General features: G+C 38.9%; 1 protein-coding gene and 1 long non-coding RNA gene across 2 annotated transcripts; one reads left to right on the top strand and one right to left on the bottom strand.

The window, feature by feature from the left end:
* Window positions 1-541: 541 nt before the first annotated feature.
* Window positions 542-20,974, bottom strand: SF3A3 (splicing factor 3a subunit 3). The gene is made up of 17 exons (XM_077150226.1): window positions 20,800-20,974; window positions 20,472-20,519; window positions 19,173-19,225; window positions 18,962-19,067; window positions 16,560-16,632; window positions 15,836-15,927; window positions 14,923-15,005; window positions 14,145-14,283; window positions 13,564-13,632; window positions 12,847-12,914; window positions 12,579-12,686; window positions 11,773-11,842; window positions 9,176-9,340; window positions 8,941-9,051; window positions 7,617-7,707; window positions 1,581-1,636; window positions 542-949 (listed from the first exon to the last, which is right to left on the bottom strand). Exons 1-17 carry the CDS (start codon window positions 20,893-20,895, stop codon window positions 872-874), a joined length of 1,506 nt encoding a protein of 501 aa, XP_077006341.1. The 5' UTR covers window positions 20,896-20,974; the 3' UTR covers window positions 542-871.
* Window positions 20,911-24,780, top strand: LOC143674473 (uncharacterized). Its single transcript, XR_013171071.1, has 4 exons — window positions 20,911-21,166; window positions 21,393-21,559; window positions 22,704-22,837; window positions 24,600-24,780. It is a non-coding gene; the product is annotated as an uncharacterized LOC143674473 (long non-coding RNA).
* Window positions 24,781-26,391: the final 1,611 nt, after the last annotated feature.

The following is a 26,391-nucleotide window of genomic DNA, read 5'->3' as shown; positions in this document are numbered from 1 at the left end:
CTTGGAGAACACAAGAATATCAGCCACTTCTACAGTCACATGGGATCATGTAGAAGAAATTGGCAGACAGGATCACCAAAGTACAGGTTCTTATTCTGAACTAGTAAATAGGTGAAATCACGGCCAACCCTAGTTTGCGTGCTGGAAGGAAGCTTGGAGAGGGGAAGGGCTGCAGACCTACCTCCAAACAGCCCAAATTCTTTATTTTTAATGCAAATAAAAGGCAAACCTGGGTGCCACAAGTTTGTGTTTAGGAGAAACACAAAGTTTTCTTTGTGTTTCTGACTCTCCCAATCTTTCCCAGTATGTGCATGAATGGGGGAATCAACTAAGGAAGGGCTTAAGCTAGGGTGTTGCTCATTTGGGGAAGTGACCACAAATGGAAAGAAGTTAAGTCAGATTTCCCTATCATAATATATGTAATCTAATGGATGCTCACTAAACGTTAGTTGCCACTGAAACTGATAAGAAAAGAGTACGGAGACATTGAGAACTAAAGGACTGAGTTGGCCCTAGATCCCGGGTTTCAGAACCAGACACATTCAGAACAAGGGTTGGCTTTATTTTCTTACAGAATTTTTTTTTTTTTCACATGGGAGGTACCGGGAAACAAACCCAGGTCTCTGGCATGGCAGGAAGAACTCTGCCACTGAGCCATCGTTGCCCGCCCCAGAATCTTTTTAATATAAAACAAAGTTAAAACATATCTCAACCCTGCAATCTGCCAGCATGCCTTGTTTCTACAAGATACATGCTAGGCCATAAGACTATGTAGCAAAGAGTCTTTAGGGGCATTTGGTTGGGAGAAGTAGAAAAAGCAGATCTCAAGGAAGCCTGGTCAAACCCAATAGATGAGAAACATCCCTGAGCACTAGAGCAGTCCTTGTCTTTTCAGATCTTCATAAGTCTTCTTATTCACAACATTCCCACTGGAATCTTCATACTCTTCCTAAAAAGGAAGGGGTATACTTTGTCACCTACCTCTCCCGGGGAAAATGTTTGGAACCAATCTCTGGGTACCAAAGCTCACCCTGGCCTGATTCCATAGCATATCCTGGTACTCATATAAGACAGCCTTTCTTAAACAAGGCTCCACAAGAGAATTAAGTTCTACTGCTGTAAGGCATCCACTATGTAGAATGAACTAACCTCCTTCTATGCATCTACAATGGTACCAATTATGACCCATCCTTGGGATGGCTGAGAAAATAATTTATTCAAGTAACATTCTGTGTTTAAGATGAGGAACCCTGGTCGAGAAGGGCTGATCTAAGACAGCAGTTCCCAAGAATCCTAGGTTTCTGCCAAAGAGGCCATTGTGGGGTTGAAAGGGAAACCAAGTTCAGTCAAGAAAGCTGAGTTTCCCCACTTCCAGAGAAATGGTGCTTTATTCTATTTTATATACTGAAGTTTCACATTATAGTTTATTTGAAAAGTTTTGTTGCTAAAAAGGAATGTTGAAATCCAGTGACCTACAGGACAGGGTACCTATCGCCAGCCACTGTGGGACTCTGGGGAGCTATCATTTGATTCAATCCTCAACTCTGTTCCTGATCCTAATTCCCTCCATTAGCACCCACCTCAGTGTCAGGCTGCCACCGTTCTGATGCCTTCTGCAGCTTCAGCTTGGCCCACACTGCAAGATGAGAAATGAGCAACAATCAGGATATACTAAGTATCCACTGGGTACAGAGTATTGTAACACACCCCGCATTAGGGTCCCCTGGGATGTCTCTGGCCTCAGAAGTTTTATCCACCCCAAACTGGAATTTTGACTCTGGACGAACTGTAGAAAAAATCCCTTCCATTGCAAAATCTACCATTATTTTCGTTTTGTTGTAAAAGAAAAGTTGGATCTAATATAACCAAAGACTTCATAGAATAGAGAACTGATACTCTTGAAGGAGGAACTTGGGTAGTGTGGAATAACCTATAGGAATTTTGAGAAAAAGTGGCCTATGTCTTAAAATTCATAAGAGAAGAGAAAGGGACCACGAGATTTGTCAAATACATCTATTTAAAATCTGCTGCATACATTTCAAAAACTCCAGGAAAAAAAAAGGTGAAGTATCACGGTCTCCCAAACTATCAAGGCCTAAAAAGTTAAGATGGCTCAACAGATACTGGAAACATTAAAAACAAAATTCTGACAGTATAATAACAACTTATCTCAGTGAAGAGGAAAATGGAGAAGCAACTACAAAACCCCCCACAGTTTTAGAGGAAGTGATCAGATATATACACAAGACAAGATAGATACAAAGAATGAACCAGAGAGTTACTAAAATATTGGAGACTGGAAATACTGTTACAATTTTCTTAAAAAAAAAATGGATGCAGGGAGGGGTAGAGCAGAAAGCAAGATGTTACTCTTCAGAAAAATCTGGGAGAGATTAGAAAAGAATGTGATCACCAGTAGGTATCAGTATGGGTTCATTAAAAGTAAGTCAAGCAAACTAGTTGAATCTCCTGTTTTTGATGGGATACCTGAGCTAACAAAAAACCACAAAGGATAGCATGATTTTATAAAACAAAGCAACCACTCTTATAGGTAATGTATAAAGCAAAGCAACCACTCTTACAGACAATGTATAAAGCAAAGCAATCACTCTTATAGGCAACGTACCTGGATTTCATTAAGACATTTAAGTCTCATGTTATTATTACAAATGAGATGGTGATATTTGGACTTGATGCTATTAGTTTAATAGTTAGATGTAGACCTAGTAAATATTGCTAAATGGGAGGTCTCTGGTGACAGTTCCACAGGGCTCTCTTTCTTTGGCTATGTTTTGGATTTTACTTTTTAAATCAAAAGTATGAATTTACAGTGCTTCTGATCATCATGATATAATCATTTCCTGTAGTAATTAAACTAAATAATATGTATTAAGCCAATCTTTCCAGAAAAAGAGATGAATAAAAATAGATCCATTAACACACTGAGCCTAAAAGGTTTAGTTCTCCTATACAATGGCAAGTATTGATGACTGGGGTCAAAAAGAGTCAACATTTATTGCCAAAACTTGAATAATTGGGGAAATGATCTTAGTACTTCTTTCCAAGTATACATAAATCTTTAACAAATCACTGACTGTGTATTTGGACACAAAGCAGAAATTCTGTGTCTTACTGCATGGACCAAGAAAACAAAACGAGTCAAAAGGAGCTCAAGCAAGGAGAATTAAAAGTACTCTTTCAAATAAATTCTGAATTAATTTTTAAGAAACAGAAATGAATATTCTTAATAAATGAAACTAAGAACACACGTTGAAAAAGATGTTCCCTGGCCGATAAGCACATAAAAAAAAAAAAAAGCTCAACATCATTCAATATTAGGGAAATGTAAATAAAAACCACAACGAGATACCTCTTACACACCCTCAAGAATGGCTATATTCAAAAATAATAATAACAAGTACTGGAGAGGATGCAAAAAAATTGGAGCCCTTGTGCTTTGTGGGTAGGAGCGTAAAATGCTCCAGTCACAGTGGAAAGCAGTATGGTGATTCCTCAAAAAGTTAAATACAGAATTACCATATGACCCAGCAATCCCACTCCTAGGTATATACCCAAAGAAAGTAAAAACAGGGATTCAAAGAGATTCGTGTACACCAATGTTCACAGCGGTCTATTCATAACAGTCAAAAGTGGAAACAACTCAAGTGTCCATCAACAGATTAGTGGGTAAGAAAATCTGCATGGATGGACCTTGAGGACACATGGATGGACCTTGAGGACATTATGCTGAGTGAGATTTTCCAGAAACAAAAGGACAAATACTGCATGGTCTCACCGATATGAACTGCCATTAGTGAACAAACTTGGAACATTTCGTTGGCAACAGAGACCATCAGGAGATAGAAATAGGGTAAGATATTGGGTAATTGGAACTGAAGGGATACAGATTGTGCAACAGGACTGAATGTAAAAACTCAGAAATGGACAGCACAATACTACCTAACTGTAATGTAATTATGTTAAAACACTGAATGAAGCTGCATATGAGAATGATAGAGGGAGGAGGGCTGGGGACATAAATGAAATCAGAAAGAAAGACAATAAAGATTGAGATGGCATAATCTAGGAATGCCTATAGTGTATAATGATAGTGACTAAATGCACAAAATTTAAAAATGTTTTTGCATGAGAAAGAACAAAGGAATGTCATTACTGCAGGGTGCTGAAAATAGATGGCAATTAATATTTTTAAATTTTAACTATGTGTGAGACTAAAGCAAAAAATGTTTATTTGTTACAAAATTTATATTTTGACTAGTGCATTTCCTAATATAACTTATGTAGATAGGTTGGTTGAACAACATAAATACATGGAACCTTGGGTAGGACATGAGATTTTGTTGGTTTGTCCAGAGTGACGCCCCGATGAATCCCAGAGTGATTTGATCAGTGAGTGGAAAAGTATTTGCAAAGTCCCCTTCGGGGAATGGTGAGAAAGGGGGAAAATTCAACTTCCTGATGTTGAATTCCTGAAATTCTCACAAGCAGTGTGGACAACCAAAGCAACAGGCTGAGACCCCAGTCTTGGGGTTTGTTCATATGAAACTTAACCCCACAAAGGATATGTCAAGCCTACTTAAAATTAGGCCCAAGAGTCACCCGCAAGAGAGTCTGTTTTGTTGCTCAGATGTGCCCTCTCTCTCCAGCGAACACAACAAGCAAACTCACCACCCTCCCCATTTACATGGGATATGTAAATCCCATGGTGTGGACCTTCCCAGCAATGTGGGACAGAAACCCTAGTATGAGCTGAGACAGCATCAAGGGTTTGAGAAAACCTTCTTGACCAAAAGGGGGAAGAGTGAAATGAGACAAAGTGTCAATGGCTGAGAGATTCCAAACAGAGTCAAGAAGTTATCCTGGAGGTTATTCTTACGCATTAAGTAGATATCACCTTGTTATCCAAGATGTAATGGAGAGGCTGGAGGGAAGTGCCTGAAAATGTAGAGCTGTGTTCCAGTAGCCATGTTTCTTGATGATGACTGTATAATGATATAGCTTTCACAGTGTAACTGTGTGATTGTGAAAACCTTGTGCCTGATGCTCCTTTTATCTACCTTGTCAACAGACGAGTAGAACATATGGAATAGAAATAAATAATAGGGGGAACAAATGTTAAAATAAATTTAGTTTGAAATGCTAGTGATCAATGAAAGCGAGGGGTAAAGCGTATGGTATTATAATCTTTTTTTATTCTGTTTTTGTTTTATTTCTTTTTCTGTTGTCTTTTTATTTCTTTTTCTGAATTGATGCAAATGTTCCAAGAAATGATCACAATGATGAATATGTAACTATGTGATGATATTGTGAATTACTGATTATACATGTAGAACAGAATGATCAAATAGGAATGTTTGCATTTGTTATGTGTTTTTTGGTATTAAAAAAAATTCTTTTTTAATAAAAAAAAAAAAGAAAATCTGGTACATACACACAGTGGAATATAATTGGGGTATAAGAAGGAATGAAATTCTGAGACATGTGGCAATATGAATGAACCCTGAGCGAAATAAACAATGCAAACATGGTTAAATATTGTATGATTTCTTATATAAAATACCTAGAAATAGCAAATTTGTAGACAGAGTAGATTGGAGATTACCAAGAGATGGTAGGAATGAATGGTAGGAAAGTTGTCGATTGCTAGGTATAGAGTGTAAATTTTGGAAATTTTTAATTAAAAAAATTTTTTAAAAGGGTATCTCCAACAGCATCCTTATAAAACGACACATGGTTCTAAATGCCTACATAGAAAGAATACAGAAAAAAGGAGAATAAAATCTTTGCCTGAAGAAACAAGGTCACAAAAAAGTATTAATAGGAAAAAGGAAACAATCCCCCCCACAAAAACTGAAATAAAGCACTTAGTTTCCTACTCTGTTCTAAGAAATCAAGAAAGTATGTTGTTTACCATTAACTAAAGAATCTTAGATCCCTTTGTATGCTATAATCAACAAAAGACAATGCAGCAGGTAGTTCAACCTTTTATGTCATAAATATGGTTTTCAGTCCCTACACATGACAAAGAGTGCCTCAATCTAAACTTTAGGCCCATGTGATTTATGAATAGATAAACGAATTCTAAACAGAATTCTAACAACATATATAGCTTCATTAAAAGAATTATTATGCATTATTAAACATGATAATCCAGGAATGCTGTTTTATCCAATACCTGATAAAATTGGTAAAAATGTTATAATTATCTTAACAGATGTGGAAAAATTTAATAAAGTTCAGTAACATTTTTTGTTTATATCTATTTTAAAAATTAGTTTACTAAGCAATCTTTCTTTTTTTGAAATATGATAATAAATCCACCAGCCAATCTTAAAATTAACATAGATGCATAAGTATCATTTCCTTTAAAAACAGCATCCAGTCAAGGATGATGTATCAACTGCTCTTATTAACTAAAAGACCTGGGATAATGGTTGGGATAACTATCCATAAGAAATATTAAATACATGGAATAAAAGAAATAAAAGTATCAACTTTGTTATTGCAGCAGACATGATTTTAAGTCTAAAATGATGTAAATAAACTAATCCCAAGGTATAAGAAATCATAAATTACCTCAGGTATATTACTGCTATGTAACTAGAAAATACATCTGAAATGAAATTGGATTCAAAATCAGTGTTATAATTTTAGGAAGTTTCGATTCTACTTTAGTTTCCTTTAACAAAGCAAAATGAAAGCTAACTGGAGAATCTGGTGATAAGATTGTAATTCTGATCAGAGAAACCTTATGATCCTGACTGGATAATTATTAGAAAAGAACAAAGTGATCCCCAATGGAAAAAGTCCTCAGAATCTAAGGGCTAAGTCAGGGGTCAGGAGCTCTTTAGAAGTCATTTCTATTTGGCTCTGCAATGGAGCATCTGAGCAACCCCAGAGTTGGAAGCCAAGGGTGAGTTTGCTGACCAAGTAGCTGAACAGTCTGATGAAAGTGAGTGCTTATAATTTAACAAATTACATCTTACGGAATGGTAAAATTTCATTCCCAGTCTAACTAAGGTGAAACGGAAGATAAACCTAGAAAGATATAAAAAGCTTGCAAGAAAAATGCTAATGGCAGAAAAAGCTACCCCTGCCAGGAAAATCAGAAGCCTCTGACTAAGGTCCTCTGAGTACTTTAATAGCACACCCCCTCACATGCACCCTGCTTCTCATTTTTCCCAAGAGGTGTTCTGCTGTTGTGTTTCTAGGAATCTGTTGTCACCTCAGAAATAAGCTTATTGAGACCACTTCTAATTTTTCCTTTATATCAGTGGTTCTCAACACATTAAAATCAACTCAGAAAAATATACATGCGAACATTCACTCAAAATCTCACATATATGGTAGTTCACAGATGCCAGGCCAAAAACTACTATTTTATTTTCAGCATAGGGATCTTCTCAAGAGAAAAACAATACTACTAACTCACTTTCCTCAAAAAAACAGTTCATTGTAAGATTGTTCTAGCCTTCATATATCTACAACCTACTTATCTACAGCCCTTGGAGGTGATTCATCAGAGGACTGGGACAGTAAGTTGCAGGAGTGGCTGCGTGGTCTGTACTAGGGAACAATACATAAAGTTTACTTACAGGAGACAGCATCTTCAATCTGTGTCACATTAGCGAAGTGGGCAGTATTTGGGATGCCCAAACACCTCATGCCATGGGCATGACGCCATTCCTGGGAGAAAAGAAGCAAAGGGACAATATGAAATGGGACTACCCGAACATGGGCACTAACTTCATTCTGCTCATAAACGTTAGCCTGACCCTTTGTAAGACTCTGCCTAAAGGCAATATTCTTTTTGTGGCTGATGTTTATAAACAGCTGATAAATATTTGACAAAAGACAGATACTTGAAAGAAGTACTGCATTTTTGCCTCACTGAGCTGGTTTATAAAACCTAGATTCTAGATCTAGTAGTCTGTCTTTCAGACAAAACTTTTGTCAAGATCACAGAAAGTACCACAACACTAACCATGCTGTGGGAGAATCTGATCCAGCCCAAGCAATCCCCACTATCGGCACAAATGAACTGACATAAGATTTACTGACAGCAGGTCAGTGTCATCTTTGTAAATAAAGGAGAAGACTCTTTACCAGGTACAAGAAAGAATGTGAAAGAGAGCAGGGAGAGATTATGACACAATTACAATTTTGGCTCAATATGGCAAAGTTCACAGGCTTTAACTTGTATGCCAACTCCAACAACTGACTGAAGAGGAAGTGCTGAGAAAGATTCAGAGACGTTGCCGGGGCTCAGCAGGAAAGAGCCAGGATTAATTAGTAGTTTTGTTTGTAATGAAAAAAGGAGAGAGGAGTTCACACAAATTTGCCCTCCTTGGTCTAAAGGACTTTTCCACTCTATAAAATTTCCCTCCAAGTACCAAGTATTGAAACGAAACAAGGGTGGGCCCGTTTGGCTGAAGTACCATCCAGATAATGCCCTGATGCAAGACTAACTTGATAAATGTCATCCCTTTGGTTTCTTTTCTTCAGAGGCAGAGGCCCATTTAAGTCCCAGAAAGGGAGATATGGTCAGTTTCTTCTTTGAACCCAAGTACTAGCAATGGAGTAGAGAAATGCCCAAGGAGCAGAGATTAGAGAAAGACCTTGGCAGAAAGACAAAACGTAAAAAGAAGAAGAGCAAGAAGAAAGAGCAAACTGAAATGAGCAAACTCAATTTCAAATAGCACAGCGGCAAAATGCCTTTAGAAACTGCCTTAGGTATTATTCAAGGTTAGCACTGGTACTAAAAGCCAAATAAATGCCTGTATACTTGACTTTAGACCTGCTTCCTCTCTGATTCTCTTAAGCTGATTTCTCTCAGGCTGCTTCTATCCTCTTCTTAAGTCTAAAAGTCTCATGCCTCATATGTCAATTCCCCAGGATAAATGGTTCTGAAATCTTTACAGCAAAGTGTCGCTGGAAGGCCTTGGGCCCACGGTAGGTGTAGTTTCCACAAATCTCACAGTTGTAGTTGATATTTAGGCCATGAAGCTTATACAGCCAGTAGGGAATGGGCTAAAAAGAAATCAGATGAGAAATAGTATTAGCTTAATGTTTGCAAAAGGAAAGGCTCACAGAACAGCTGCAAATTTGCTTCCAAAATGGGGAAAGGAAGGTGGATGCTGGTGCTGGGACTTACTTTGCCATCCCAGCCAAGGGGGAGGTTTTTGGGGTTGTAAATGATTTCATTCTCTTCATCTTCACTTTCACTCTCACTGATCTGCTCTTCCTCCTCCTCCTCTCGCTCTTCTCCTGTCCTTGCCTGCTTGCGTTGTACATTTTCATGAGTGAGATGCCGCTGTTCCTGAGGCAGGACCATAAATGAAAGGGAAAGTCAGAGAAAAGTATGGAACAAGAAGGGAAACTTCCTATTATTTCCTCATAACCCCTACTGATCCCTTAGTTCCAAGTTCTAAGTATATTCTATTCTTATAGAATAAAGGGAAAGTCTTACCTTCATATCAGAGTTGTCAGCAAGACCTCTTTAACCCCAAAGAAAAAAGTCAAAAGTTTTAGATCACTTGCCTAAACTGCTCATCTGACACCACAGGCTATCAGAGAACTTCAGAGAACAAAGGTTTCATCTAGTCTGTCTCTAAAATACTGTCTGAACCAGTCCTTTCTTCCCCCTTCCACTATTATTACCTTTACCTTCTAACCTGCCTTGAGTCTCTCTCCAGTCCTGTCCAATTTCCATCCTGCTGCTGGATTTATCTGCTTATAAAACAAATCTACTGGGGCATTCTCTTGCTTAAAGAAGTTCCATTGGCTTCTGCTGGATTCCTATAGCTTACAAGCTTACAGGATGAAGTTCAAATTTCCAGTATAATTCTTCAAATTTTTCTCTGCTACTCCCTTCCTCACAAGACATACTCCAGCCACACAATTTCTCATTAGTTTCTAACATGTACTCTTGCATAATGTACCTTTACGCTTGCTGTTTCTTCTACCTTGAACATTTTCCTCCCTCTTTTTCACTTATAAAATTCAACCTCAGTGTATTACAGCATGTATTACATTATACTGTGATTATTTATCTATTTCCTCCAATCCCCCAACTACAATATGGATTTTTTTGAGAGCAACAAGCTATGTTATATTCACTGTTGTATCCAAAGATTTAACACAGTACCTGGAAACCAACAGACATGGATAAATGGTGAAATAATGGTAAAAATCATATATATATAAGGGCAACTTCTGGAAATCATTTTGGCTGAGCTAGTTCAAATTCAAATAAGATGGTGCCCCCTCTTGGCAGGAAAGGAAAATGCTCTAAAAGAGGGAGAAAGCAGAAGGTACATATGTCAAGGGCACAAATTAGTCCCATCTTCAGAGGACTGGCACTTCAGATTACAACCCACTTAGGCACAGCCCAAGCTCACTGTGAAGAACATACGAGTCCCATGTCCAATGTCTGGCTAACCTACTTTCACTGAAAGCAGTTGTAACAGTGAAATAACAGGGAACACCAATTTTATAGCTATTATTCAGCAGGTCCTCAAACTGGGCAGAATAATGAAAGTTTATGGCAAGTGACAGAGGTATAATTTCTTAGGAGAAGCCAGAACCAACCACTCAAATACCATCTGAGCATCTGCAAATGGACAGGTTCAAAGAATAGCTGAAAACCGTTAAAAAGCAGACACGAACAGAAAGATTAGCATTCTCCAGAGTCCCAGAGACACTGATCATCTTCTATGGATGACTGCTGCCCTTTCCTCCACCTTCTCTGCCCTGAAAAAGATCTTTCTTCTTACTCCTTTTCTTTTATCTCCCGAGTCAGGTTCTTGGTCAGGTCAGGCCTTTCCCCACCCCCAAACCACTCCTTATTTCTTTCCTAAAAGAACAGTCATGGAACATCATACAGCCAACTTTGTACCACTAACACTCTAGCCCTAATAGTTTTCACAATCTTCTGAACATGAGTCAGACCTGAAAAGCTGCTATGAGTAGCCTTTCTCTTATTGGCCTTTGAGCACCTGCTTTTTGAGCTGCAGCCCCTGGGCAAAGAATTGGTACTATTTTTTTTTCAATGTTTAATTGACAAAACAAACACGAACATTCTTAACATATGAACATTCCATCCTTGGTATATAATCAATGACTCACAATATCATCACATAGTTGTATATTCATCATCATGATAATTTCTTAGAACATTTGCATCAATTCAGAAAAAGAAATAAAAAGAAAACAGAAAAAAATTCATACATACCATATCCCTTACCCCTCCCTTTCATTGATCACTAGCATTTCAATTTACTAAATTTATTTTAACATTTGTTCCCCCTATTATTTATTTATTTTTAATCCATATGTTTTACTCATCTGTCAATAAAGTAGATAAAAGGAGCATCAGACACAAGGTTTTCACAATCACACAGTCACACTACGAAAGCTATATCATTATACAATCATCTTTAAGAAACATGGCTACTGGAACACAGCTCTAGATTTTCAGGCAAGAACTGGTACTATTTTTGATACTACTCTGAGGCAGGAATCTATTCTGAATGCCAGGATGAAGAAGTCTTAGGGATATAGACTGGCAATAGAACAGGGATTTACTGAAGGTCCAAGGACCCCCCCCCCCCCCCAAGAGAATAGTTTAACAACTACTTCTTCCTCTTTCCTTGAGCTCTGAAAAAAAATATCCTCTCTGAGGATAGTGCATATCTACCTCATTGCCGTACTTTCTAGCCATTATAGCCTTCAGCAACATAGGTTACTCACCCCAAGAATCTCCACATATTCATAGATCTGGGCTTCTAGAAAAGCAATGTCTTTGTTCCTCTCAGTGTCTCTGAGGACAAGAAACAAATTACTACGGAGTTCATTACCCAATACCTGTTCCCATACCTGGGACCAATTTTCTCCACAGTTGCATTAAAAATTACAAGCACACGAAAAATACCACATTTGAAAGCAAATATTCTGTTGCGTTCAAGACTCAGACAGAAGTACTGAGTTTACTTCTCAGAATACATGGAAGTTTCCTCTTTGACACCATTCTGGAAGAAGTATCAAGAACCTTTAAATTTCCATCATAATCTACAAAGGAAATGTGGTATAGAAGAAAGAGGTCTGGAGTCAGACAGACCTGGGCTCAAATCCTGGCCCCACTACACAGTAACTGTGTAATATTTCTTAGTGCTTATCTGCAAAAATCGATAATAACAATTACTTTTCAAGGTTACTGTGAGAATTAGGGAAAAAAAATAAAAGAAATGTCCTGTACAAGGATGTGGCTCAAGAATACATTCAACTATATTTAGCAAAAATTAAACTTAGAAAAACATTTTTTGAACCTAATTAACCTTTCTACCTCCGTAACTTCTTGAGATAACAAAAAGTACACAGAGCACCATTCACCATTACAGACTTTACCCATTCTCAATCACAAGTACAGACTGTCCTTGGTTTTCTTTCAAAGACAGCCCTCTATACTATTAACAGCAATGAAGAATAGTCTTGGTCTCTATGAAATAATGACAAACAAGCTTTAAACCTCTACTGTTGTGCTAAAAATTTGCCCTCACCGCTTGGTACCCTTTGACTTGGGATTTTTGGCAAACAGAGAGGTATCAAGTGACTCCAAGGACTTTCCTTTGGTGCTGAACAATCTCTGGGCTCGCTCTTCCAGGGTGCTAGGGAGACAGAAGGGGCAAAGGATTTCAGGATTAGTTTACCATATAGACTTGCTTATGTTTACAGTGTGGGTTAAGAGAAAGAATAGAATCAGTCACTTAGATGATCTAGAAGACAGGCAGTAAATAGAAAATCAGTATTGAAAAATCAATCTCTTACCCGCCGCATTTTAGGCCTAAAGCTAAGAGTGCAGATTTCAATCTGTCCAAACCCAGGGAGGCCAACTCCTGTAAAAAAAAAAAATGGGACAAGTCCCAATATAGATAAATAGATTTTGGGGAAAAACAAATGCTCAACCTAGGTCTTTGCAGGTTAGTGTGTGGGTGTTCCAAGGCAATGGTAAGAATACACATTTCTTAGCTGATCTCCTAACAGTTCAAATTTTTCCAAACTTGACCCTGTGGTCAAGTTTATGCTTAATCATACTAGTACTGTCATATTACCTCCGTTACAGCTTAATGTATTAAAATAATTTTTAAGGTTTTCAAAATGGTTATATAGCTTTTTCTTCTTTTTAGCTTTCCACATTCTTTGCAAAAGCTGGGTCCCAGGAACTGGTGTCTTATAATTCATAAAATAACCATGTCATTTAAAACAGGACAGTGGGGGGTGCAAGGGTAGTTCAGTGGTAGAATTCTCGCCTGCTATGCAGGAGACCCAGGCTCGATTCCTGGTCTGTGTACTTCCCCTCCAAAAACAAGCAAACGAACAAACAAAAATTCAACAAAATAGTGCTGCAATAACGGGATACTCATATGGAAAAATAATGAAATGTGACCGTACTATACAGCATACAAAACAAAACAAAACAGGACAGCAAGTGGTCACTCTGAAGGTGAATTGGCAAGCCCAACACAGTAGCTGTAGAAAACATACCTCCCAGGAAGAAAAGGCAGAGAGGTCAAGATGGGCTCCGGCATGGGTCAGGGCACTGCTTGTCTCTTTCTGGTAGGAAGAAAAGCATGACTTTATTAAGATGTAGTTTAGGATGAAGGTAATTGAGCCATCTAAATCATCAAGTATTGGCTGACCCCCTTTTTATACACATCTATGAATTTCTATAGGAGCAGAGCAAAAAAAAAAATATGGATATACATCCTACTCTTTCCCTGAGAATTTAGGAAAAAGTCCAGTTCTTCTCCAGGAGACAAAACATACAGTAGAAACATCCAGCACACATTTTAATCAATTTTTGGTCAGGAGAAACCACACAGCGATAATAAGGTGGTTGGTGAAAATACAGGTCCCAGTCAACAGCAAGGGCTCTGACAAATCTCTTCCAAAGTAAACAGAGAAAACCCAGCACAGGCAGCAGGGAACATCTTTTGGCAACAACTGGTAACAAGGGAATTAGCATCTAACGCTGCAGATGGGGAAGCAGAGGTATAAGATTCAAGTAAAATAATTTAATTCCATTCCCTGGCATGTCCTTTATCCAGACCTCCACTGAAGCTCACCGGCCATCCAGGAAAGGTACCGTTATCCCACTTCTTCTCAAACTCAGTCTGTATCTTTCCAAAAAGTTCATTCTGATCTTGGAGGGGCTTCACCCTATCTGTGTAATCCTGAAGGTACTCAAGCAACATCTCTAGGTATCTACAGAAGAACATGCAATGCAAAGAAAGCAAAGAGAGTTTCTATTTTTGATACTGTTATGGTCTGCAGAATACATATTTTATTACTAGTAATACTAGTTATAAAAATGAGTTTACAATTTATTTTTCTCCCAACATCTCATTTTGATTCTAACTTTCCCTACCTCCTTGCATCCTCATGACACAATTTCCACACACAAAAGGTTTCAGGTAAAAAGAAAATGAGAAAGGAATCTAGGGGGGCAGATCACTAACCACAGATACAATAACACAAATATACCTTCCCACTTACACACCAGACTCAAGTACCTCACTTCAATCATAATCTGAGAAAGTGTGATTTTCTCCCATTAAACTCCAAACACAACAAGGTCCCTGGATGAGAGACCTTCGTCTATAGCCAAAGACAAAATAAAGAAGACTATGGCCATTAAGACTGCAGCTGTGCCCACAAATAGATTCTTCCAGAGCCAAAGTATTACAAATGTTCATAACCCCATCATTCAAAACCTCCATCCTCCAATAAACTTGGAAATCATGTATGCTTTTCAGGCAACAGACTTCAAAATTTTGCCCTCAAACCCCCGCATTAAATAATCTAATCAAACCCAGCCGAGGCCCAGAAGCTATTAATGTTTACCTTTTATACTCTGCATTCTTCCTTTCTTTAGGAATGTCAAACAACTGGTCAAAAATGGACAGGTATGTGATATAATCCAGCTTCTGAAAAGAGGACATAAGATTCAGTTTTGTGTTTACTCCAAGTTACAATATAATCTCTAATAAATGAGATTAAAATTGAGTGCTCTCAAAGTAACAAAGCCTGGATCATTTTAATCTTTTTTTTTCCCCATCCTTTAATCCCTACATTAACTGGAGTATTAATTCCACTGAACTGGGTAGAAGAATATCCGACCCATAATTAACTCTGCAAAATAAACGTCAAGTTAATGAATAGCAAACTAAAAGAAAAACTTAATGAAGACTTATTCTATGTCAGGCACTTGGTTAAGGACTTTGGCATCCATTATGCCCTAAAAGAGTGCCATTTATTCACTTGCATGCCCACCTACTGAGCAGAGAAAACAGACAAGGGATCTGCCCTCACGGAACTTAAAGTTCAGCCACTGTAGTTTTGTGATGTTTTCTCACAACTCTCTAAAGAACTTATATTTCCTTGTACCTTTCTAAGATTGTAATATTAAACCTCATCTCTTACAATAAGTTATTTTTTAATGTCAGTTATGCATTTAAATAGCCCCTTGCTGTCAGAGATTATGTTTTTGTACCTTCCACATACCTCGCAGTGTGTGCATAAGGATCACAGATATTTCTGATCTTAAGGAAAATTTTGATTTTACAAAAATAATAATGTGCTTGTTGCATTCGTTGTAGAAACCTGACTTAAATTCTGAATATCTTTCATTCCCAAAAGCGTATCACCTCTTATATAAAACAGATACAGAACACAAGGAAGACCCTCCAAAAATGTTCTAGCAGCCCCAGCCCACTCATTCCTAGAATCAGAACCACCTCCCATCTCCACCCCTTACCTCAGACGCCTTCAGGTTAATGTACTTGAGATAACAGTCATGGAGATCCAGGTACCGACCATATCCCTCTTCATCAGTGAACTCGACCAAGTCTGAAAGAATCAGATATCAATGATTCAGACACTAAAGACTACTCTCTTGGACTAGCCTCTTCAAATGACTGTTAATTCCTTGTTTTGTGAGGTATTTCCTTAATGAAACTGCTCTCCCTACGCTACCAAAGTAAACTGACCTCAGCTTTCAGGCCAGTGAGCTGCTGTAGGCTAGAACAAATTTGTTCAAGGTCAATTTTGAATGTCAATCTAACCCAGAAACCAGCCAAAAAAAAACTAGCAAAAGAATCTACCTATACATATTCAAAGAGACAGAAATCAGATTAGGGGTTACCAGGGGATAGGAGTGGAGGGAGACAGGGGAGTTATTACTTAATGGGTAAAGAGCTAAAGGTAAAGAGTTTGTGTTTCGGGCAATGAAAAAAATTTTACTAATGTGGTGATAGCCCAACATTGTAAAAGTAATTAAAGCCATTGAACTGTGCACTTAAAAATGATTAAAATGGAAAATATAAATATATATATATACATAACCACAATTTAAAATAAAAGAGGTAACAAATATAAATTTCTCTGGGGTCTTGTTTTCCAGGACTCAAAGAGCAAGACTGAGCTCTGTCATTACCCTGCATTTTTGTTAGTGCTGGAAAGAAATGTTAAATCCTACTCACTTTGTGCCTCTTCACTTGGATTCTCTCGAGCCTTCAGGAGCTCTTCAAATTCTACTGACATGGGCACACAGATCTGAGGCAGAAAAAAGAAAAGCTCAGGGGGGATCCTTTATAAAAGTTTCAACGCTGGGCCTGCCACGGTGGCTCAGCAGGTGAGAATGCTTGCCTGCAATACTTGCCTACCAGAGTTCGATTCCCAGTGCCTGCCCATATAAAAAAAAAAAAAAGTTTTAATGCCACATGAATGGGATATATAGAAAGTTGGGTTTCCGAGGCTCTATTTGATCCTATTTTTTCACTAGGGGGTCACTACTCTTCTTTAATTACCTAGCACCCCACTTTCATTGTTTGACTAAAAACTGCTCAAGTAATACATGCTCACAAAAACCCATAAAAAGATGAAAAATGAAACGTTAATAATTTTCCTTTAAAAGGTAACTACTGTTAACATTCTTGATATATACTTCCAGACCTTTTTATTCGCCAGTGATAAAACTTTTTCGCATCTGAAGGAGCTTTTAAAAATTCTGATGCCTTCATCCCACCTCATTCCAATTAAATCAAAAGGAGTCATACTTTTAGAACACCCTCAGGTGATTCAAATACGCAGCAAAATCCGGAAACCAACAACCTATATATTAAATCTTTTGTATAAACACACTTTTGCATGCATGCAAAAGATTTTTTTTTTCCTACATAAATGGACTTGCTTTTTTTCACATTGTCTATCTTGAGTGTCCTTCCAATCATTTATTGAGCCATTTAATCCTCATCATCTTTCTACCAAGGCTAGAATAAGGTATAAGGTTAATGCACCAGAATGGTACTCACATATTCTCTCTTCGTTAGCAAAACTCATACTCTACCTTCCAAGGGAGGTGGGAATATGTGCGTGTGCGATCCTTCATCTATTTCCGCACTATTTCAATAAATAGCCTCCCATTGCTGATATTTTTAGTCTTTTATGTTTTCTGTCTGCTCCTTTAGATATTTATATCTTCTTCATCTTGCTTACTCCTCTCCTGCTTCTCTTCTTCCTTTTTCTGCCAGTCTTTCAAGTATATGTTCCACACTCCATATTTCTACTTCCCCATTACCATCTCTACCCCCACAACCAGATGCCCATTCCACTTCAACTGAAACAGAAATCCTGGCAATTACCAATCTATTACAGCTAATACCAATGACTTTCTCTTAGAACTCTATTTTGCTTAACTTCAGTATGAGGACACTATTTAGATTTATCAATTGATCTCTCTTATGGAAGTCTTCCCAGGCTCTTTTTCCTCTTAGTACCTTAGAATGAGAGTGCCTAAGGCACCTAACTAAGGTCTCCAACAATTCCCCTTCTCTCTCTCTCTCTTTTTCCCTCAGAACACCATGATTCATTGATTAACTATCATCCATGTGTATGATTTCCAAATCTAAATCATTAACCTCTACTTTTTGTCTGAGTCCCGGACAACTGTTCATATTACATCTACTTAGGTATAAAATCACATGCAAATCTCTATATACAGAAATTCATTTTCTACTGAAAATAGATTACCCCTTCTTCCTTATCTCTACCAAAGAAACAACCATCTTCCCAGTTATACAGTCATGAAAGCTCAGAATAATTTCTGATTCATCCCTATCTTTTCTGTAGCTGTGCCACACCTCACCCCCCCACACACACTCCAGATATTCCTTTGGGGAGTGTGCAAGGTGCTTAGCAGGTTCTAATGACAGCACAATCCCTGCTCCCTATGATTTTTCAATATAGTGGGTGGACATTGTTACAAACCAGAAAGTGGTAATCACTATGGACAGAAAACAGAATACAATAGGATCATAAGGAAAAGGAACACTAATTTGGGAGACATAGAGTGGAAAAGGTATTTCATGAAAGTTGGCCTCTGGGCTGGATCCTAAAGGTGTAATGGACATTGGGAATAAATCATCTTTGTGTTAGCTGGGTCCTCTAAGAGGGGGATCTTGAGACAGAATTAGGAACATAGGCGTTTATTGAGGGTAATGCCCATGAAAGATAAAAAGGAGTATAAAGTAAGATTGGGCAGGGTAAGTCTATACCATGACAGATCAGACACAATCTTGACTAACCAAGTAGGGAACTCTGGAGTAAAGATTACTCCCACGTTGGGAAGAAATGGCCAGGACCTAGATTCCCAGCTGTATTCAATCGCTGGCTGGGAGCTCCCAGAAAGAGCATGACTTAAAAGCTGATAAGGATCTTGAAAGCACTATAGTTGCAGGCTGTCCACTAGCTACGTTCCTTGCAGCTAAATGGCAAGTTTTTTCTTAAGGGACATCTGAGTATCACGCCTCCATTTTCTTTAACCTTTCCTTTAGTATGCTTTATGGTGAGGTCTGGAGAAAATACCCTATTTTGGCTATTATACCTCATTTGGGTGCTTTCGGTGGAATTCCTTTATTTGCTTAAGTCTGTTGTAGAATTCAGCAAATTCATTGGGTCCTGAAATGGCATTGAGCTCCTCCTTTCGTAACCTGCAATTTCAGGAAAAATCGAAAGGGCATAGAGCACAAAGTCAGTCTTTTAACCTCAGTTCCTCAGAAGTACTAACTCCTGGATTGGCTATGACTATCACTTACCCATCCTTATCGTCATACAAATCCCTCAGGTTCCCGCTGACCTCCATATACCTCTGAAAGGCAAATACAAACCCATTAAAACGAAGTAACTTGTACAACTGTAGAGTTAAGCAATCAACAAGGGTTCTCTAGTTACAGCCCAGGGAAACCTCAGGAGGTATAATGTTAAACGTTCTGGTATTTTCTAGTACCTATCAGTAGCCCAGGTTTTGGTTAGTTTTTAAAACAGGCTGATCTGAAGATTACTTAAACGATAGGATTTGAGGGGTAGCAGCTCCCTCTCTACATCTTACAGATGCCTAACTTTTCCTATAAAAGATTTATCCCCTTTGGCTAAGCAAAAGTTTCCACCTGAGGCCCTCAAAGATTTTCAGTATTTCAACAAGCTTGAATGAGCACACAGGTTAACTAAACAATACAGCTTTTTTTCTAGATCCAAAACATATTAACTAGGTATGGTATAGAGTCACAATAACGTCTCCAAAATTTGGGGGATCAAATCTGTTTCAGAATTCGGATTTTTTTAAAGAGTTCAGGAAGAGACTACAAATTATGTAACATCCCAAAGCAACCTGGAATGTTAACAGATATTAATAGGCACATTAATAGCTCTGTGATGAAATTTCTGCACATTTATTAAGTGGGATAAATAAAGGCTATAACAAGTCTCTCATCTTGTTTAGGTCAGGTTTTGCTGTTAAACGATTTACACACATACACCCAAAACTAGATTTGAGAATTTGGATTAAGGCCTGGGGGCCTGAAACACTGATCACCTCCTACAAATGAGAAGCTCTGATTGCCTTTTATTCCTTTCTAGACAGATTTCAAAGATACACAAAATAGCACAGCATTATAAACTTCTATTTACTCATCAGCCAGCTTCAATAATTACTGGGCAAATGCAGTTTGGTAGCAAATTTAGAACACAATAGTCTGAGAGGAAAACATACTGAGCTTTCTCTTTTGGAGGGATTGGATAATATCCTCTTTGCTAGAATCGCTGACTCCCCATAGCTACTATTTGCACATTCAAGAGACACAGGACGCTATAAGTAGTGTCTTTCTTAATAATGAAAAAATGACTAGGTTTCCTTCTCAGAGAAGAAAATAAAGACAGTTCAGTATCTTCGGGTTAGGGAGTTGAGTGGACATCTACTCCAACCAAGCAACCCTCAACCAGTCAATCCGGCTACCTCTGGCCAGGGCTCAAAGTGAGATCCCGCACCCCGCATCCTCTCTTCCCACCATTCCCGGTGCCCTCCCGACTCAAAGAAAACCGGACAGCGGAGCACTCACATCCTGCATGGCTCGTGTGCGGTGGTCAGAATTAATCTGGTCCCGGAGCTGAAATTAAACACAGACGCCGTTAGTTTCCGTCCTGGAATCGGAAAAGCCGCCCCAGGGCTAAATTTACCCGCCCAGGTCTGAGTTGCAGAACTACAGAGGCCTCTAAGACGCTAGGCCCATGCAGGCGGTTACCAAAGCCGGAGCTTGGAGAGGGAGCCCCGCGCCGGGGCAGGGGGAGGGGCGCGAGAGGGTCTGGGGGTCAAAGAAAGCTCTCGGAGGCTAAACACTGGGCTAGGAGCTTAACCTCAGATGTAGCCCCTGCTCTGGCCCCACTCACCGTGGACTTCTTAGTAAGCATCTCTTTAGCCATGACGTCCATGAGCCGTTCCTTCTCCTCATGGTATCGCCGCTGCTGCTCCAGTATCGTCTCCATCTTCCCCTCCGCGATAGATCTCAATTCAGTCCACCGACGCGGCCGGAAGCAACTACTGCCGCCGCGCGCGCTTGCATCCCCACGCTGCTCATCCGGCTGCACCAAAGTTCCGCACGTGCCGGAAGTGTCTCGGGGAAGTGAGCACCAGGAGTAGAGCCAGGCTGTGCTGTTGCGATGACTGCAGTGACCCCTGCTGGTCATGAGTGTGGTGGAGCGAAGTGGGAGGTTTGCAGACGCCTTTAGGGGGCGTTCGGAAATCCAGGAACCTGAGGTTAAACCGTGGACTTCCTGGGGCTTCCCCGGGTTGGCGTGGCCTAGGACACCTGCAAGGAAGGAGACTGTTCTGAAGAATAGTTGAAGGGCACGGGATGGGGGTTGGGAATCCGGAAGCTGGGTCTCTAGTTTTCAGTGTGACCTTTCATAACGTTTTACCCTCTCTGGACCTCAGCGTCATGTCAACAAAACGGGGACGATAGCTTTTTTCTTTTTTTTCTTAGGAAGGAAACAGAAAATGACAAGTGCTGGAGAGGATGTGGAGAAAGAGGCAAACTTATCCACTGTTGGTGGGAGTGTAAAATGGTACAACCGCTCTGTAAGGCAGTTTGGCAGTTCCTCAGGAAGCTAAGTATGAGATGGCCATATGATCCAGCAATCCCATTGCTAGGTATCTATTCAGAGGAACTGAAGGCAATGACACAAATGGACATTTGTACATTGATGTTTATAGCAGTATTATTTACGATTGCCAACGGATGAAAGCAGCCCAAATGTCGGTCAACAGTCGAGTGGCTAAACAAGGTGTGGTGTAATCATACTATAGAGTATTACACAGCTGTAAAACAGAATAAAATCATGAAGCATGTAGCTGTGGATGAACCTTGAGGATATTATGCTAAGTGAAATTAGCCAGAAACAAAAGGACAAAAACTGTATGGGCTCACCAGTTTGAACTAATATTAATGAGTGAACTTTGAGAGTTAAAGTCAAGAACACAGGCTGTTAGAAGATGGAAAAAGCATAGAGATTGGGCATTTGGTACTGAAGGAATATAGAATGTGCAACACAACTGATTGTGAAAGTTCAAAAATGGATAGCACAGTACTATCTGAAGGAAGCACAATAAAAATATAAGTGCACTGAATGAATATGAGTATGGTTGAGGAAGAAGGGGTGGGGACACATATGACACCAGAACCAAAGATAGAGGATAAAGCCTGAAACGGTATAATTTAGGAATGCCTGGAGTGGCCAATTATGGTGATTAAATGTACAAATATAAAAATGTTTTTGCATGGGGGAGAACGAATGAATGTTAACGTTGCAAGGTGTTGAAAATGGGATGGCATACAGGGAAAAATACAATGGATGCAAACTAGGGTCTAAGGTCAACAGTAACATTGTAATATGCTTTCACTGAATGTAACAAAGGCATTATGCTAAAACTAAATGTCAACAAGGGTGGGGGGGATATAGGGAAGGGGTATGGATTTTTTGCAGAAGAAAAGGAAATGTCTTCATAAAGATTATGGTGGCTAAGACATAGCTATTTACTTAGGTTGGATTGTATGATGTGCGAATACAACTCTTTAAAAATGAACAGAGAGAAACAAGTGCTTGAGAAAATGTGGAGAAAGAGATGTACCTATTCACTGTCGGCAGGGAAACTGAGAGGCACAGCCCCTCTGGAGGGCAGTGTGGCGTTCCACAGGAAGCTAGGGCTGGGGTTGCCATAGGATCCTGCAACTGAGAGTAACTGGAGGAACTGAGAGTAGGGTCATGAATGGGCATTTGCACTCTGGTATTTACAGTGGTAGTGTCTGTAATTCGCAATGGATGGAGATGGCCTAAGAGTACAAGGACTGAGGAATGGAAGAGGAAACTGTGGCATATACACACAACAGACTACTAAGCAGCTCTAAGAAGGAATGAAGTTGTGAAGCAGGTAACTAGATGAATGAAACTTATGGACAGTATGTTGAATGAAATGTCAGAATAAAAAAGACAAATATTATATTGCCTCACTCATGGGTAACTATAATATACAAACTCAGAGAACTGAAGTTGACAGCATGAGTTACCAGATAGGGGCCTATTATAAAGGGTCCTAGACTATAAATGCTTACAGCAGTCACATATATTCAGGAATTTGTAACTGTTATTTCTAAATTATGAGATACTGAGCTATTTGGGTATAACCTGGTCGCTCCCTGAAACTTCAGGTATTTATGACACCTGAGACTCAGAGTTAGAGCTCTGAAGCTATGAAGGTCAGCAGCACCCTACGTAGCAACTGTTTAAAAATTTGAGAAAGTGATCAGACTTTGACTAGAGATGTGAACGAAGCTGATCCGGATAGGACTAAAGTAAATCAGAATACAGGGTAAATGGTGATATTGTTCATATTTTAAAACTTCAACTTCTGTATGAGACCAAAGGGAGAGATGTTTATTTGGTGCAAAATTTATATTTTGAGTAGTTCATTATCTAATTTAACTTGTATGGTCAGTTTAGTTGAGCACCATAAGTACATGGAATCTTGAATAGGGCGTGAGATCTTGTTGGTTTGTACAGATTAGTGTGCTGCTCCAATAGAGCCCAGAGTAATTTGGGCAGAGAATAAAAAAGTAATTGCAAAATCCCCTTGGGGGACTAGGGAGAAAGGAGGAAATATTCAACTTCCCCTTCTGGGGAATTCCTGATATTTCTGCAAGCAGTGAGGACAACCAATTCAATAGGCTGAGCCCTCAATCTCAGGGTTTGCCCCTTTAAAACTTATTCCTGCAAAGGAGAAGCTAAGCCTACTTATAATTATGCTTAAGAGTCACCCCCCGCCCCCAGAACCTCTTTTGTTGCTCAGAGGTAGCCTTTCTCTCTAAGCCAATTCAGCAAGTTAACTCACTGCTCTCCCCACTAGCTGGAACATGACTCCTAGGGATATAAATCTCCTTGGTAATGTGGGATAGAACTCCTGGCATGTGTCAGGACCCAGCATCATGGCACTGAGAAAGCCTTCTTCACCAAAAGGGAGAAGGGAGAAATGAGATAAAGTTTCAGTGTCTGAGAGATTTCAAACAGAATCCAGAGATTATCCTGGAGGTTATTTTTACGCATTATATAGATATCCCTTTTTTGGTTTATGATGCAGAGGAGTGGCTAGAGGAGTACCTGAAACTGTTGAACTGTGTTCCAGTAGTCTTGATTCTAGAAGATGATTGTATAACTATATAGCTTTTACAATGTGACTGTGTGATTGTGAAAACCGAGTGACTGGTGCTCCTTTATCCAGGGCATAGACAGATGAGGAAAAGAATAAGGAAAAATAAATAAATAAAAGGGGATGAGAGGTTAAACTGGGTAAATTGAAATACTAGTGATCAGTGAAAGCGAGGGGTACAGGATATGGAATGTGTGAGTTTTTTTTCTTCTTATTTCTTTTACTGGAGTGATGCAAACGTTCTGAAAATGATTATGGTGATGAATACAAAACTATGTGATGATATTGTGCATTTTATACTATGTCTGGACTTGTATGTGTGAGAAGATTTCTCAATAAAAATATTAAGAAAAATAAAGAAAGAAATGTACATGTGGAAACAACCTAACTGTCTATCCACAGGGGAATGGTTAAATAAAATAAGGCATATACAAGCAGTAGGATGCTACAGTCATAAAAAAATGAAGTAAATCTATATGTTCACTTTTAGGTCGTGAACCGGAAACATAGGTCCATACTAAGACTTCCCTCATAAACATTCATAGCAGCATTATTCATAATGGACAAAAAATGGACCAAGCCCAAAAGTCTATTAGCCGGTGAATGGATAAGCAAAATGTGATATAGCCATACAACGGACTATCATTCAGCAATAAAAAATAATGAAGTACTGATACATGCTACAATATGGCTGAATCTTGAAAACATCATGCTAAGTGAAAAGAAGGTAGACAAAAAACAACATGATGTATGGTTTTATTTAGATGAAATTCCAGAAAGGTAATACTATGGAGACAGAAAGTAGATGAGTGGCTACCTGGGGATGGAGGTGAGATGGGAAGTGACCACTATGGGTTCAAGGAATCTCTTTTGGGGAGATGGAAATATTTTAAAATTGGTTTTTGGTGAGAGTTCTGCAAGTCAATTTACGAAAAGTAATTACATTGTACACTTAAAATAGGTAACTTTTTTGGTATATAAATTGTACCTTAATAGAGTTGTTAAAAATCTGTATGAACTCTTATGGAAAGATGGTCAAAAAAAACTAGATGCACAAAGAGATTAAGGATATCCAAGTTACAGTAAACAGTGGTTGTTTTTGAGGAGATAACCTGAGAGATCTAGAATGAGAAGGAAATTTTTCTTTTCATATATATCCAAAATATAGCATGAAAAGTTTTAATATAAAGATTTATCAATTTTTCAATTAAAAAATATGTATATATATGCATATGCATGCTTTAAAAGAGACTAGGAGGCTATAATACACAAGGAGTTATTAGTAATCTGCCTTTTGTTCTCTTACTTTTTGGAATTCTCCATTTTTTTTTTAAACCATGAGCATGCATTGTTTTTTGTAATCAGAAAAAAAAATCTTTTGGTTCTTAAAAGAGTACAAAATAAAATGGGGATAATGATTCTTGTCTTGCCTATTCATGGAGTTTTGTGAGGATCATATTTGTATCTGAAAATGTAAACAAAACCCCCAACCTTAGAGAGAAGACCTCAGACACAGCTCCCCACCTGAGACTTTCCTGGGCCACTAGGAAATTGTGGAATGGAGAGACTCAGAGTGTTTGTATTTTGGGGAAAAGGTTTGCGATTTACTGTATTTCAGCCAATATGATATGCCATCAAATGTAAAACGTCTTATTTTGTGACTCAGAATGAGAAAGAAAACATTGTCATGTAACTGGGATACCTCTTTGATTATAAGATGCATCCCAGGTTTTTGAGATGTTAACTCTCATTCATTGATTGAAATCAATGAAACATGGTATTGGAGCACCATATCTCTTCTCTTAGGTAGATGGACCACCTAAGAGCCACTATTCATCCTGTCACTTGGCCTCAAACCTGATGCCTCTCTTCCCCTAAACCCTTCTCCATCCCACACCATCCAATCAGTCACACAGTTCTGTCTTTTCTACTCAAGCTGCCTCCTGCCTCATGAACTGTCATCTGGCCCACTGCACTAGCCTCCTATCAGTCCTGATCTTCTCATTCCTCTAATTCATTATTCATGTTGCAGCTAGAGCGTCTTTCCAACACTCATCTCACACTCCTGCTTAAATATCTCCATTGACTGCACTACCCGCAGGGTGAGGTCTGTTTAATTTGGCTTTGGGCTTTCCGTGACCTGGGCTCTGCCTGCCTCTTTTAGTATCCTGGCACCAACTCCAAAGTAAACTTCTTGCTGCACCCTCCAAATCACCATATGTTTTCAGGTCTCTGAGCCTTTACACCAGCTGTTTTCTATGCTTGGCCTGCTCTTCCTTAAG

This window comes from Tamandua tetradactyla, chromosome 2, assembly GCF_023851605.1.
Source record: "Tamandua tetradactyla isolate mTamTet1 chromosome 2, mTamTet1.pri, whole genome shotgun sequence".
Taxonomy (NCBI): Eukaryota; Metazoa; Chordata; class Mammalia; order Pilosa; family Myrmecophagidae; genus Tamandua; species Tamandua tetradactyla.
Note: the sequence above shows the minus strand (reverse complement) of the source record. Positions and strands in the feature narration are given on the sequence as shown.

Excerpts from the sequence above, each read along its gene's own strand:
- SF3A3 (XM_077150226.1), bottom strand. The coding sequence starts at position 20,895 with ATGGAGACGATACTGGAGCAGCAGCGGCGATACCATGAGGAGAAGGAA. Across the intron at positions 11,843-12,578 it reads AAGTCAAAGGGTACCAAGCG|AGACACTGAGAGGAACAAAG; the intron begins GTGAGGGCAAAT and ends TCTTGTCCTCAG. Across the intron at positions 950-1,580 it reads GGTGGCAGCCTGACACTGAG|GAAGAGTATGAAGATTCCAG; the intron begins GTGGGTGCTAAT and ends CTTCCTTTTTAG.